The sequence below is a fragment of the Schistosoma haematobium genome, chromosome 1 (genome assembly GCF_000699445.3).
Source record: "Schistosoma haematobium chromosome 1, whole genome shotgun sequence".
NCBI lineage: Eukaryota > Metazoa > Platyhelminthes > Trematoda > Strigeidida > Schistosomatidae > Schistosoma > Schistosoma haematobium.
In genome coordinates, this window is record NC_067196.1 from 78,173,335 (window position 1) to 78,190,163 (window position 16,829).

At 37.1% G+C, this 16,829-nt stretch overlaps 1 protein-coding gene across 1 annotated transcript in view; it reads right to left on the reverse strand.

Moving 5' to 3' along the window:
- The window catches only part of VPS11 (Vacuolar protein sorting-associated protein 11), a gene marked incomplete at its 3' end in the record, with an annotated part of 50,403 nt that overhangs the window by 20,797 nt on the left and 12,777 nt on the right, over nt 1-16,829 (reverse strand). Inside the window, exons 8-13 of the mRNA XM_035731193.2 lie at nt 15,048-15,149; nt 14,734-14,843; nt 12,193-12,565; nt 8,738-8,817; nt 6,515-6,589; nt 856-934 (exon numbers count right to left, since the gene is read on the reverse strand). Coding sequence (XP_035588286.1) covers nt 856-934; nt 6,515-6,589; nt 8,738-8,817; nt 12,193-12,565; nt 14,734-14,843; nt 15,048-15,149 — 819 coding nt within the window. The remainder of the gene's footprint in view (nt 1-855; nt 935-6,514; nt 6,590-8,737; nt 8,818-12,192; nt 12,566-14,733; nt 14,844-15,047; nt 15,150-16,829) is intronic.

The following is a 16,829-nucleotide window of genomic DNA, read 5'->3' on the forward strand; positions in this document are numbered from 1 at the left end:
TCATCTAGTTAATTTCATTTCGTCGTGGTAATATGATACGGGAACTCAGGCTAAAGTAAATTCGTACCCGATTCTACGTTGATGATCATTAAACGACTGAGTTATCACCTTATGATATAAGATCAAATGGTAAAATAAATTGGAGAGAAAAAGAGAAAGTATTCGTAATAAATGGCTGCATGTTTGACCTGGTCTTATATACTTCAATAAAAACAGAGGAGTGGTTATGTTTAATACGGAAAACCTAGTGCGGGTTATTAGTTTCATAGTGTTGCTCATCAATCTGTAAACCTTAATGGAAGCTATTAGGTAAAATAAAATGTATGGCTTGAATCTCTGAACTACCGAATAAGTACTTTTGCAAAAACTAATCGGAAATTTCTAGGAACTAATGTTGATTAAAAGTACGGAACTTATTGGAACGATTGGTAATACGAAATTTCCTTTGGGAAATATACTCATTTATATATGGTCGTAACAAATTTTGGTGTTATATTTTTTTAGTTTATTCCAACAGGACGAGAGTGAGAGGAATATGTACTATGATAGTCTGAAATAAATAGCTGTTAAACTAATGAAAATGTTGCGGTAACTGTTGAAGATTTTGTTCGTTTGTTACAATCACAGAAGCAAACCACACCCAAAAAAATCCTAAAAGGACGCTACTACAAAAAGCAATCCAAACAGTCACTTCGAAATATAGATAAAATCATCATATTATCCAAACTACAGGCTTGATAATTATTTGGTTGTGAAGTTATTCGTTCAAAATTCATTGTGTGCTACAATTTTAATTCATTCTTAGGTATTTTGAAATAAAGTCTCCTGAAACATGAAAACAACAAACATACTTACTCTCTGGATAACAAATGATGCTTCAAGTTTACCAATTGTTTTGATATATTCACGAATAGATGCATCATAATCTTTTTGTCTGAAATGTAGAAACGAAACAATACAAAAGTAATCCATGATTTTATTGCACACAAGAAAATCAGTTGATTATTATTTAAGAAAAAGAGAGAAATAGTTATATTACAGAAAATATTTACAGTTTTGAGGTGATAGGCAACGCAATACAATGATTAGCGCTTTGAAGTTCAATAAGCTTCTTTACTTAATTTTGAAGTCGTTGTCATAATTGAGTTGTCTCATCATTACATTTCCAAGGAGTACGTAATTGAGGATTGCAAAGTATTAAAGAAAAGATACAAGACACCTTGAAAATAATCTTTAAGTTACACAGGTTGCGTTAATAGATAGAAAATCCGACAGATCAATCGGTCAGTTAAATGAAGTCAAGTCGAATAAATTTATGGATATCAAGGTTAGAATTCATGAAATAACACATTTCCTTAAACATAGTGTAACAGAAGAGTGTACAGTGATTAGGTTGACCAGGTTACTATGAAGAAGTAGGATCGTATGTACAACAACGAAAAGCGAATGTCCGGCGCTTTAACCGGATCCTAAACCAATGGTGCGCATGGGCTCCAGATCCTGCGGGAACAAATAACGTATGATCCAATCGTTGGTCACCGGCTACCATGGGACTGCGTCTCCTCACGATGTTTCACTGCCTTGTGGGTCAGACCTTTAGGTCAAAGGCTCGGGGTGTGGCCCCCTATGAAAACCACCCGCTTCAGTCTGGGCACCCGGGTAGTATCACAGCCCACACACAAATATAATGAAATGTCGATATTTATGGAAAATACTTGTCTTGCTTCGATTAACAATCAAACGGTTCACATTATTATTATTATTATTATTATTATTATTATTATTATTATTATTATTATTAACACCATTGGATGCCGGCTCAGTGGTCTAGTTGGTTAAGCGCCTGGCGCGAAACTAATAGGTCCTGGGCTCGAATCTCGCGGAGTGCGGGATCGTGGATGCGCACTGCTGAGGAGACCCATACTAAGACGAAACGGCCATCCAGTTACTACAGGTTTTCCATAGTGGTCTAGCTTCAATTGACTCATGATTTCAATCTGTAAAATTTCTTAAAATCTCCACAAACCCGTTCTCATATTATTACTACTGTTATTATTATTTTTTAAGTCATTTATTCACTCTCTTTTATTTCCACTCTGTTTATCCTTATTTTTCGACTTATACAGCAGCTCGCCTATGATGGAAACTCGGTTCTATCTAAACGTTCTCGAGGCACTGCCTGGTTGAAAGTTGTATGCTACCACCAAATACGAATACTGAAGCAGTTTTTCTGAAACCACGTACATCATTCAAACTGGCTGCCTTCAACGTTCGCACACTTATGCAGGTTGGACAACAGATAGTACTGGCTATGTCTTTGGAAAGTCTTAATATCGATGTTTGCTGTCTATCCGAGACCCGTATTCAAGACTCTGGTGAAGTACTACAAATTCGCTCTCCATCTGTCACTTCAAAAAGCTTGTTTCACGTGCGCTTATCCGGGGACCCTGTGGCATCTTCGTCTGGTCTTGCTGGCGTTGGTGTCGCACTAAGCGCTAGAGCTGAGGCAGCACTAGTCGATTGGATCCCCATTAACAGTCGGTTATGTGCTGTTAGATTAGAAAGTTCCATCAAAGTGAGAAGAGATAGGCGTGAGAAACGATGTATTTTCGTCATCTCCGCCTATGCCCCGACAGATTGCAGCCCAGATGCAGTCAACAATGGATTCTACCACCAGTTAACTGTTCTTCTCCAGAAAGTGCGTTCGACAGATATTTTAGTACTAGCCGGAGACTTGGATGCTCAGGTCGGGCGTCTAGGCACAGAAGAGAGTCGTTTAGGTGGCCGATGAAGACTTGTTGATCGCAGGACAGATAACGGGGACTGTCTAGTGCAACTGTGCACAGACCACAACCTAACTTCCGGCACAGTCATCGCCGATGTGCCACCTGGCGTCCTTTCTCTGAATCTCAAGCCTGGACTCAGAGTGATCACATAGCGACCAGCTACCGCCGGCGTGGTTGTGTACAAGACTGCCGCTCCTTTTGTAGTACCTATCTGGACTCTGATCATGCCCTGGTCTACGCCAATCTTACCCTACTTTTCAGTGGCCAACGAAGTGACTGCCACCAAGTTGGTTGCAACTTCTGCTGTAACTATGTATCGAACCGAGCTATCTTCTGGGCTAGCTAACATCCCACCGAAAAGTATGGATGAGCATTGGTTGCAATTCCATGACGCCATCAAAATGGCGAGTAAAGTCGCTTGCGGCTTCGCGAAACGTTTCGCTTATAAGCACAGGGTTTCTTCAGGCTCCTTACAACTCATTGAGACCCGTCGGTCTTCTCCTGGTGATCATGAGTTTGACCACAAATGAAGGCTGTTACGTAATGAAATCGGGCAAAGCCTGTGTAAGGACCGAGGAGCCTGGTAATCGGAGCGTGCCAATGAGCTGGAAGCAGTAGCTGTATCTGGTAACCACCAGAAGCTCTTCCAACTCATCCGAGCCACTAGCAGCAAGAAGTCTGGTGTGAGTCAAACAATCTGCGAGGATGACTAGCATCCATCGACATCTTGGACGATGGGCAGAATTTTTCGAAGGGCAGTCCAACTGGCCTGCTGCTCCGGCAACATCGGTCACAATGTCCTGCCCTCCATGGCCAGTGACGACTGATCCACCTAATGAGGCGAAAGTCCACAAGGAACTCCAACTCTTGAAGCGCTACAAGTCACCAGGCCTAGATGACTTACCTCCGGCTCTTTTTAAAGATGGTGGTGACTTTCTGGTTAAGGAAATGAATACGTTGTTTACAAAGGTCTGGGAGCTAGAGAGTGTTCCAACATCATGGAATAGGTCGATAGTTGTTTCTATCTCTAAAAGGGTTCACGTCGTTCCTGTAACAACTATCGGGAGATAAGCTTACTTCCGATTGCATCCAAGCTATGGGCTTCTGTCGTACTTCGTAGGTTGTTCACAACTCAAGAAAGTTTGACTAATGAGGAGGAGAATAGCTTTCACTCTGGTCGAGGATGTATTGATTATATGTTCACCCTCCGTCAAATGTTAGAACACCGTCACACTTGTCACAGACCAACAATCGTAGTGTTTCTTGACATCAGGGCTGCCTTCGATTCGTTGGATAGGAATGTTCTATGGGATTGTCTATTGAAGAAAGATGTGCCTGAGAAGTTTATTAACATCCTAAAGGCCCTATGTGCAAACACCTCAGGCAGAGTGAGGGCATACAACCACCTCTCTTCACTGTTCCATTCAAGCAGTGGGGTTAGGCAGGGTTGCCCAATCTCGCCATTTCTCTTCAACTTTGCCATCGATGATATTCTGGAAACAGCTCTGATGGATGTAGGTAATGGCGGTGTGGATCTGTTGCCTGGAGAAGGACTTCTCGACCTTAAGTATGCGGATGATATTGTCTTACTGTGCGATAATGCCCAAACCATGCAATTCTCACTTAATCCGTTAGCAATCAGTGTCCGTAGGTATGTTATGTGCTTTGCACCTTTGAAGTGCAAAGTACTTCTACAAGACTGGCAGGATTCTAATCCTGTACTCACCCTGGATGGTGAGCAGATAGAAGTAGTCGAGAAGTTCGTGTATCTAGGTAGCTGCATAAGTGCTGGTGGTGGCGTGAGTGATGAGATCAATGCACGTATAGTGAGAGCCAGAGCGGCTTATGCCAATTTGGACCATGTTTGATGCCTTCGTGATGTTAGTCTGGCCGTAAAAGGTCGGACCTACAACGCGTCAGTGAAAGCAGTTTTGCTCTATGCTTGTGAAACCTGGCCTCTTCGAGTTGAGGACGTTAGACGACTCTCTGTGTTTGACCATCGCTGTCTCCGAAGGATTGTCGACATCCAGTGGCAACACCATGTTAATAATGCAGAGATTCGGCATCGTGTGTTCGGGCGCAGAGACGATAATCCAATTGGTGTTACCATCTTGAAACACCGACTTCGGTGGCTTGGACATGTTCTCCGAATGTCGTCCCAGAGAATTCCACGTCGTGCATTGTTTGCCGACTCTGGGACTGGTTGGAAAAGGCGAGGTGGAGAGGTGGTCAGTGTATGACATGGTGTCGTGGTATGAGAGAAAGCTGCAAAGGGCTGGCTTCTGTTGGTTCTTCACGACTTCCTGGCTGGGGTCCGAGAGATGCTGCTACACAGTGGCTAGAGACGTTATCAGATATGGCTCAGAATAGAAGCCAGTGGCGATCCTGCTGTAACCTTCTTTTACTTTCTTCATAAAAAAAGTGGTTATATCTTCCTTAACTCAAAGATTTCTTCTGATTGTACCCTTCTGTTCCCCTACTATTATTATTATTACACTACCTTACACCAATCTTTTCGTTATTGTTTTTTTTATATTATTATTATTATCATCACCATTTTTTACGTTCCTCACTTTTTTTTCTTATTAGATTCTCATTGTTTTGTGTGGCGCACATATATTCGGCGCACTCCTGTACCAATATATATGTGTTCAAATAAATAAATAAGAACTCGATACAACCACATATTGACGCTCCTTATCTTAAATAATGATTTCTGCGTTAACATGTCTTAGCCTTTGTTTCCGACAGGACCAATCATCTGGGCAATTGAAAAGTTTCGTAAACGGCAGCTGAATAAACTCAGAGTTGGACCTTGTTCTTATTGAGCAGTCAGTGACTGAAATATCCTACTCGAACAAGTGGTATCGACTCGATCAGTGAACACTTTTACGGAGAGGCTGGTTTTCCACTTGAAGACAAGTTGGAGGGATGAACACAGGTAAAGCGACCTATCATTGTTATTACTAAAGACTGAAATAATGAGTAATGTCGTTTAGTTTGACTGCATCGATTGGGACTGATCGAGGCCGTAAGATACAAATAAAAAACACGATGAAACCATATTGATCCCTGCAATTATTGAGTTTCCGTTAATTTAACCATAATCCTGATTGCAGGAAAAAACTGTGAGAGCGTTAAGTGATTCCTGAGGTATGACGTGTTTTAGTTGTGTCAACTGGAATTGAAATACTTGGCGGATATTCTCACATTAGTCTCAAACCAGGCGATTTTTCTGTCTACTGATAACCAATTTTTGAGCCAGATTGTTAATAATATGAAGCTATACCAGTCATTTGTCTTTGCGATTGTTAGTCATTTCCGTAACAACCGCGTAAACTTAGTGAAAACATCAACTGTTCTATTATTATTATTACACTACCTTACACTAATCTGTTCGCTATTGTTCTTTTTTTTACGCTCCTTACCTTTTTTTGTCTCTTCGAATTCTCATTGTTTTGTGTGGCGCATATATATTGGCGCTCTCTTGTACCAATGTTTATGTGTTAAAATAAATAAATAAATACAACAAGGTTATAATACTGATGAATGCTGAAAAATTTAGTTTCATAAAATCATTGACAGGAAATTATGAGATCTAGTAACAATATTTTAAATTTCTAATTAGTCAGTTCTTGAAACAAACAAACCAATTAAAAGAATTAAATAAAAATAATGATCAGATGATAAGTTATATGTGAAATGATTATTCTATGAACATAGCTTACTTATAAAGGTGATCAGCGTAACGCCAAAATATGTGAGCCAATTCATTTTCATCAAAATGTTGAGATTTAGCTATCCTAAAATGTAATTTAGAAAAATTACTTCATTTTACTAACTTTCACTAGCAGAAAATAAATATAGATATTAAAATTAGTTTAGATAATTATGCTAATTTGCCTTGGTTTCTATAGTCAACCCTAAGAACGACTGAGTTAGGATAATAATCGAACAATTTAGAATATGATATTTTAACAATATCATGCATTGTAAAACAACAAATTATAGATTTAAATGTTAACTTTGTACAGTTGAATGAAAGTGATATTTAAGAGTTATCAATTGAGTTAAGAACTGCCAGTAAATTTTGTTGATATTATTAATAGAGGTTACATTTACTTTATTTCGTATTTTAAGGTTGTTTTGCTGAATAGTTTAGGGTATCCAGATGATATATTTTATTTACATGGAGATAATAACCATATATAAAGGTATTTGAGTACTTAGAGGAGAATTTGTGGACTTTTTTCATATGTTTCAGCCTTGCTTAATAATAAAAATGATACATAAGGGTTAATATGTATAAACAAGAGGTTAAACTGTTACATTTATTAATTATCGAATTTGTCATGATGAGATAATGATAGATAGCCAAAGAAATTTAAACATATTCACACTTACGAAACCCATATTTTTGACAAAATATTTGTATATTTCTTAAGAATCAAGTAAACTGTTGTAATAACAGAAAGATAGTGTAAAAGTTGGAATCGTCGAAATTCATTGATTATAATTTTGGTTTATAGTTACTGAGTAGTTAAATTATCATGTATTTATTTTCCATTTATCTTAAGCTTTCGGTTAACATACAAAGTACTGTTATGTGATTTGCTACTTCTAATTATGTTGTCAGACTGGTACTTACAGTCTTCCTCATTCACAGCCATCTTTGGCTTGTTTTATTAATTTTCATTTTATGCATTCCGATATGCTTGTATGTAAAGCACGACAGTTCAAAGTAAAAAGTTAATAGGAGATGGCTGTTGCTTTTGGACTCAAGGCCGGACAAAGAAAGGGACTTGAGGATGGTGGACCAATAGGAACCTAGCTGCTGACTCAAGGTTAATAGTGCTGATCGGATGTGCATTTGGCCAATTCGAAGACATTGGGCTGACGAGGAAATGGTAGACGTGAAATAGACCAAAATTAGAATTAGGATTCTAATTGGTGACTTGGCATATGATATCGGTCAGCGGTCTCGATACATTTATGATTTATTTATGTAAACACATAAACATTGATACAAAGAGGCATCAAAATATATATCCACTACAGAAAATGTGTATGAAGGCCGAGATACTGTCCAGTTTCCCAAACCGAAGCAGGTGGTTTTCTTAGGAGATCACTCCCCAAGCCTTGGACCTAGAGATTCAATCATTAAGGCAACGGAGCAACGTTAGTAGGTTCGATCTCATGGTCGCCGGTGAACAACAACAGGTTCATACGCCATTAGTTCCCTTAGGATCCTGGAGCTAATGTTCCCAATGGTGTGGAATCAGGGTTCTACAACTCCGCTAGGTGGATTCATCCAAATATCGTTTCAACTGTTGTAACTTATCGCTTGAGTTTGCAAAATCAGATATAAGTTCAATTAGCCATAGGCATGCCACCGAGAGATATCAAAAGCCAAAACAAAACATTTTACATTCGAGATTCAGAACAATAACTTATAAACAGGTATTTAGTTTCAAATATTCCAAATGCATCAAATTCGCCAACCAGTATGTAAGATATCAGTTTTTCTCATTGGTTGTAAGGATCCTCAAATTACAATATATTGTTTTGATGTAAACATAAAGAATAGAGTCCGAAGTTTAACACCGATGCCCTATTAATACCAATCAGTCTTCAATACACGTAAACCTTTTACATGAAAATGTGTATGTCAAGTGAACGTATGCGTACATATATATAATGTTTCTGAGTGTATCAATAATGACTAGTTATTGTTTCTACGGTAATTTTTCTTTACTTCATAACAGTAAATAGGATGTTTACTACCACATTTAGTCGATAAACGAGTTGGTTTTTGTTCGATAACGTTGAATTAACCTCTCTTTTTTCATTGCCTATGCCCAATGTTAAATATTCGCTGTTGGTTCAAATGGAAGTGTGTTATACAACGAAAATAACAATAATAACTTGACAATACCATGTGCCTAACTTACTCAATAGCTAAATTGAAATTCTTTTTTGAAAATAACATGTCCAACTTAATTTGAGTATCTTTTTCAGTTAAACAAATCATCTGCAACAAAGTTTATACGAAATTAACTGAATAGTGAAAAGAAGAGATCATAAGGAAAATTACAGAATAATTCAATCAAACATTCCATTTATTTTGACAAAATGAGTTGCTAATTATTTCCGTACGTTATTCTACTTTATTCTTACAATTACTCACTGGATTTTAATATTTGTTTAGTACGAAATTTATAATTATTTTCATGTAGTCATTAATTAGTGTAAAGAAAAATTGTGTATAAAGAATGCTATTTTTTTACCATAAATTATACAAACATAACCGTAGGACAAGTTTGTCTTCCTTGATTTTGTGATTATCTTCTTGAGGTATCTTATTTCAGTCCCACGAAATCATCTTCCTTATGAAGTGCTGAGAGATTCTTAGTACATAGCATTTTTGTAAGTTTTCTTCAACACACTTCGGTATTTTTTTTCAATTTGTCGGGTGTTTCAATTTGCTGGCAGTACATTTAGTGAGATATTTTACCATCATTGTATGAACTTCTACGGACAGATTAATTTTTATTACAATAATTTTATCCCTTTATAACTCTGATCTTGAGCAGTGTTTCGAAGTGTCTGAACGTGAGCAGTGATAGTGTACTTACTGAAGTTTGACGAACATTTTGTCGAAGTTCAATTCGAAAATATTAACGCAACCGTTTACAAGATTTTGAGAACATAAGGGTGATTTCAATGAATGAACACAAACAATGAACCTTCGAAATTATACCCCCGATACTTTTGATACAACCTACAAATATTAAAAAGACCAAACATGGATACGATTAGCAGGCTCTTAGTTGATTGAAGCGCAATTGACCTGAGAAACTGATTATTTCCATTTCATTATGACATTAATTCGTGCTTATTTTTCCGGTAATATTTTGTACAGAAGCATAATTTGAAGAGTTATAACTTATGTTTACTCATTGAAGTTAATATTGAGATCACTTAGTCTTGCGTACTATTGCGTTGATATCTTCACACTGTGTTGCGAAGAGCAGATTTTAACAATGGTGACTGAGGTAATTCATGAGTTTTAGGTCTAGAGATATCCGGTGCAAGTCCTAAAAAAATCTCTCCTGATTAAACTTATAACAATTGAAGGTGGTTATTTGAAGGAAAATCTCAACTGATGCAGACATGAAATTATTGTTTCAATAACAGATGAAAATTCGTCGGAACATCCATCTGTCACGACGTTGAATCAACCTGTTACATTCCACAAGACATCAACAGCTGAACGAATCGCTAATAATATTTTTTGAAGATTTCCATGATTCGTTTCCCAACATAACTTTTAATTCTTGGTTCAAACATCATAAAGATTTCTTCCGGGTTGAGTTGGCGCGTAACGCTAACTAGTGTTGGAGACGGTTGGAAAAAAATTAGAGGCGACCAAACCAAAACGTGTCATCAGTCCTTGAAGTCACTAACTTCTGGTTTTAGCCATGTTATTAGATGCAGATTACTTAGTTGGGGTCCGCGCGACTATTGTAACCAATTGTTGAAGACTCTGGGTGAAATGGCTCAGAATAGATCACAATGGTGTAGGTGTATACACTCTTTTTCTTCCCTTAAACAGTGAGATTAAAATTACTTTAATCCTTTCTTTCTACCAACTAATTCTTTCTTCCTGTACTACATCCTGATATACAACCTTTCTTTCATATATTATTACCATTGAAGTAACTACTTCTATGAACTTGGTGATTATCTCGTTATGCTAATGAGGTGTGGCAACTTGAACCGGTGCATATATGTACCGGGTCCTACGATGTAGCTGACTGATTGCAAACCAACATGATGCATGGAAGATATGGTGACTGATGAGCGATCTTGATAACACAGAACATGAAAGGCATCCAAGTTTTATATTACAATACAAACCACGCGATCCGAGTTCCGAAGAGATATCAAAAATATTGTCCCAGATTTTCGAAGACTAGTGTTCACTTTTTAGTACGTAATATCAATGTATGAGGCTCAGAAAATGAGAAACTGACAACGCGGTCACTTATGCAGCCATTGCTTAAGCAGAAAGTGAACACTTTGAGGTATAACCGACTAATTCAATTGTCTTATTCTTTATCTATGAACTATAACCTCTAAATGCTGGCGCCCGCGCACATCTACTGAGTAAAGTTGAGATGATACCCCCGATAATGTCACAAATAGTCACTGTGGAATGTAGACGACTGATAGATCTGAAATATGACACTGAGATGCTGACGAAACCAGAGCAATTCAATGCATTACATGTGGTTGCAACTTCAAGAGGATCACATAGTCAACTCCTTCCTAACCAACAGCTTGAAAACGTCTACACCATGTTGGTACTGTGATGGATGGCACTTTACAAATCTTTTGGGAGTTGATTAAAGTTAGAAATCTCCACCATTAGACTTCAATTCGATGATCTGAAATAATCCACTCTCCTTTTCTTGTGAAAAGTTCTAAGTTTAATCCATGGTAGGGTCGTAGATGCGCTTGTCTTAAGAATCCTACATTTGGACGAAAGTGCTGCCCATTAATTCTTAGTTTCCAATAGCTGTTTGGCTGGAAACAGTTTGTGGTACCAGTCAGTCAGTAATAATTGCTAAACATAGAACATGAAAAAAATGAGCGTTTACCAATGCTGACATATCACATTAACACGACAAGATGAAATTAGCAAGATGAATAGTAAAGGAATCGAAATAATGCAGTAGCAATGATAACAAGAAAGAACAGACATTGATAATATAGTTTGAAAACACAAAGTGGAGAGGAGTGTTTAAAGGAATACTGGCCTTCATGATTTAGAGTGAGATGAAGTGTGAAAGCAGTTTCGCCAATGTGATTGATTTTAAGGTATCTCACGCAACGTGTCGAACGACTGATTCAGGTTATTTTGCATACCCTAAGCAGATAATCTGCATCAGTCAACCAGGCTCAGACTAAAGGTCAATGATTTCATGGACCGATGGCACTTTTTAGTTCGACAGCACCTAGCTTTCCCCAAACGTACTTCTACAACAGCGAAGATTGATCTTGAAAGTAGATGGTGGTTAGGCATACGTAATAAGCATCTTAAACACCCTCAGTTGATAAGCATTCACTATCTTATCAACTGATTTACCATTTTCTACTAGTACCCTACGCCTAACCACATACCTGCTCACCTTATCGTTCACGGTGCACAAGCAACGCCTTGTCTACTCCTGAGGTGTAAACTATCTCCAAATTAAACTATCTTAACAAATCTCCAATCCTAGTAACACTCGCACATGTATGGATTGTAACGCATCCTAACTCAGGGAAGTAAAGATGAACTCCAAAGTTTAAAATCAATATAAAAGACAAAGAGAATAAAAATAAAAACAACTTCACAAACTTTCGAAGTTGTTCCAACAACATCCTCATTTTTATTATTCAATGTATCTTCTATTGATTGATTGAAACATTCATTTCCACACAATAAATAAATACCATTCCACTCAATGAATAATGCTTTGAAGTAGGTGAAATGAAATTCACCAGCAACAAATTTATTATTATAATCTTGGATAACAATTGTACCCGAAGTAATATAATTAAATGATTGAGATGATGGGAGCGGTAGTGGAAGTGTTGTTCCTGTCGCTGTTGTCGTTGCAGTAGTGTTTGTTGTTGCTACAGCTGATGATGAGGATGACAATGATTTCTTTATATCTTTATTTTTATATGATAAGTTTAGAAATGGGTTATAGGAATTGACTAGTGATTCTCTAGAAATAAAAGAAAGAAAAAAGAAGCACGCCACAGTTACTAACATATATGTGCGAAAGAGCTTTGATTGGTTCGTACATAGTACGAAAATAATCATTGTTATTATAATAAATTAGTTTATTCACCAGGTAATTAGGTACGAGACACATTCTAAGTGTGAGGGTTAGTAAAGCTACCCAAATTGCCTTAACAGAAGTAGCTGGAGTGAAGTTCGAACTTGGGACTCGGCGGCTGAAAGTCCCTTAACCACTAAGCCACCTTTTTCATAATTCTGTTCCCCAACTATTCAGATAAAAAAGAGAAAACGACTGAATTTGTCGTTTCTGATCGTGTTAATCACATTGTATTTATTGTCGTGAGCAAAGCTATTCACTTATATTCATGTTCGTTACTATATGTGTATGCCTGGAGTATGTATGTGTTTGTTTACCACTTATCTAATTAACCATTTTGTGACTACATTAGCTCATGCAATGATCCATATAGATCTACTGATTCATTCAACCAATCTAAATGGGTGTGATTAAACTCATGCTTACTGAACACTTGGATGAAATGCAGTATTCCTGTTGCATTTCGTATTTGACTTTTGAATAACATTATTACCAAAATGGGTTAGGTGAAGAATTGTGTATAAATTTAAATACAGTCAGATGATGTACTACAGTGATAGCACAGAACCAAACACGTTTAAATCCTTCTTGTTAACACTCAGTAAATGATACACAGAATCTGGAGATTCAAATACAACTTATCCGTGGCGTTTAGATGTTTGATTGATGGAAGAATATGTAACGACTGAATTATATTTATGAAATGGGTAAAAGGTTAGTAACCAAGATGGCGATCTTGAGTAGTGAATATAATTAAGCACTAACTGAGCACAATTTGACTACCAGGTCAAATGATGCATCTGCAAGAATGATGGAGTTGGACAATTTTGACACTACATAATACTCGATTTAAAAAATACACACAAATCTATCGCTATAAATTACCCATGGTAGGTTAAGATATATACTGCTTAAAGTATAAATTCATTGCACCAAAAATAGGCGAGGTTGGTTTTAAATCAAAAACCTAGTTAATGGTTAGATTTTAATAACACTATCGAATCTAGTCTCAGTAAATGAGTTAACACAATAAACTTATTGGTATGGGGCACTGAGGATATCGAAATTCTTATTTCAATGAAACTAGAAACCACATCACTAAGTGGTAGAATCACAAAACAAGATAGTAATCAACAATTAATGATTAGTCAATGAACTTCGGTATGGTCGAAACAAAGTGACCCGTATCTTAAGAGATTATTCTGATGAAGAGGTCAGCGAGATTATCGCAACTAATGGTCTGAGACAATGGTTGACATAGCTCGAAATGGCTCACAATGGAATAGATGTAATCACTTTATTTATTTATTTAGTTAAACACATAAACATTGGTACAAGGAGGCACCAAACAAATATGCGCCACATAAATCATTCGATTTATGTGAGGGCTGGGATACTGCCCGGGTGCCCAGACAGAAGCAGGTAACCATTCTTTGTCTCTCTTTAGACTCTACGTTTCGAAATAACAATTTGCCATTTTTATTCCAATATTTCATACTTTCTTCTCGAGTCACAGTGTCTATGCCTAATTGTTTCTAATACCACTTATACTGTTACTCCTTCCACTGCTTTTGCATCTCGCTGTTCTGATATGATGTGGCAACCTGAACCGATATGTGTGCGTCTATTTCTACACTGAGTATGACTGATTGTGTTAACTGAAGTCCATAAAAGTAGCCCAGATAAACTAAAGATCTCAGATGCTTCATGAGTTCCCATGAAGTCGTAAACACACCAGGTGGATAAGTAGTAAAAAGTACTTCAAATATGGATGTAATAATTTTACAGTAATTAATAATGGTAAACAGATTGTTTTCAGATTGCCAATATATAGATACCCTTGAATTTTGAAAATATTATACTTAGTTTTTCGATAATTTAAAACTTGCTACACTGGAAATCATTTGGAACCCTAACATACACATCTAATGAAACTTTATTTTACCATCTGTTATGAAGTGGGAAATAATGTTAGTATTGTCAGATAGAAAGAAGATTGAGAGAAACCTCACTAAAACCACATTGATGAAATAGATATTTAAACAGTAACTTACCCGGTATTTTTCAGTATAATCAAATAATTTTTGTATGTTTCTAAAGCAATTTTTTCGCCATCTGTAGCTAAACAAGGTCCCCTACCATCCCAATTGTAGAAGTATACAGCCTTTAAAAAAATATTATACAGTAATAATTGATGTATGTGTATGTATAGGCTCAATATACATGAATAGTTATTAAGTCTTGCAAGAATGGCTATAAAATAAATGGTATATCACCATAATACAATTTAGCCTAGCATAATCAGCCTATTTTATGTTATACAATCACGGATTCTGTGATATTTTTAGGTAGTAATTTACAAACTCACATCTGAACATGCCACAGCAAATTGAGGACTGGCTCCAGTAATATCATCAGTAAATAGCATAGTTGTACAGTGAGGTCGTACTCCAAAGCGGTCCAGTACAGTCTACAAATACATTTATATGAAAAATATTTAAAAGTGAAACTGAGGATATGGAACAGTACTGATCAAAGCGTGTAGTAGGTTTTCGAAGCAAATTCATTAACGTACTATGTTATTTAAAATTTTATACGAAATAGAATTTAGATAGAAAATATCAACGTAACACGTATACAAGCATAACAAAATCATACTAATAACAAAATATCATATCTAAAACAATATATAATTTATACCTGAAAACATAAAATGTAACAAAGCATGATCTAGAAAATATCACAGGTCTCGCATATCAGTTTTTAATTTTGAGAACTATAGAATTTACAAGTAAAATGACAAGATATTAAGAAAAACAAACTTAGGTCACTTGGTTGAAAATCAACGAGAATGATGCAACCATATTCTATTCTTTGAGTTTTATTTCAGTTTACACAATTTATAATTCTCCAGGTATGTAAATTGCTTCCGTACTCAGTTTATGATTTTGTAAGTGTCTTTCTCTTTCAATTCATATTAATGAATGTAATTAATCAGTCAGTCAGTAACAACGTAGAACTTCGTACGTACGTACATCAGTTCGAGTGGCCACACCACCTTAACACAGAGATGCAGTTGTCGATTCAAATCCCGTAGTGGTAGAGGTAGCAAGAGTATAAGCAGTAATCGGGAAGATTAGGGTTTGGAGATGTTATTTAAAGAGTATAATCCAGTGAAATAAATTTGGAAAGAGGAAAAAAGGCACATGAAGAATTCAGAAGATTAGAATTTGGGAGAACACAAAGAGTGGATGCACCTGCGCCATTGCAAACGATTTTGAGCCATGTCATTCAGGGTCTCTAACCATCGGTTGCTATCATCTCGTCGTCCCCAACCAGGTAGTCTACACCTACGAACATGACTCAGTCCACTTGTCAGTGACTTCATGGACTTGTGCCATGTTTTGGTCTGGCCGCCTCTAGCTTTCCTCCAACCTACTCATATACCACTGAACATAGCACGTCGAGGTAGTCGGCCGTTGGGCATACGTAACACGTGTCCCAGCCATCTCAACTGATGAAGTTTCACTACTTCATCAATTGATTTGCCGTCCTTACCTAGTACCCGTTTCCTAACAACTGTGTTACTTACTCGATCGTCCCATGATATACGGGCAATGTTTCGAAGACACCTATGATCGAATACTAGTAACCTACGAATATCCTCTACTCTTACCGGCCATGTTTCACTGCCATAAAATAGGACGGGACGAACTGCTGCGCAGTAAACACGTCCTTTGGTTGATAGACGGATATCTCGCCTACGCCATAAATGACGCAAGTTGTCAAAAGCTAGTCGAGCCTTCTGTATCCGTGCTGAGATTTCGTCACACACCAGACCACAAGGGCTGATGAGACTTCCAAGATAAGTGAAGCGGTCGACACACTCAACTACTTCACTCCCTATCATTAGTTCGGGTGTCGATGTAACCCAATCCTGAAGCAACATTTTGCATTTGGAGGGAGAGAATCGCATCCCGAACATGCTTGCATTGTTGCTTAGAGTGGTCAGAAGACTCTGCATTTTGTCAGCGTCTTCACCAAATAAAACTATGTCATCTGCATATTCTAAGTCAACAAGTGAACCTCCCAGTAGAAGTTCAACCCCTGGAAATTTAGATGAGGAGAGTGTTATCTCTAAAAGTACACA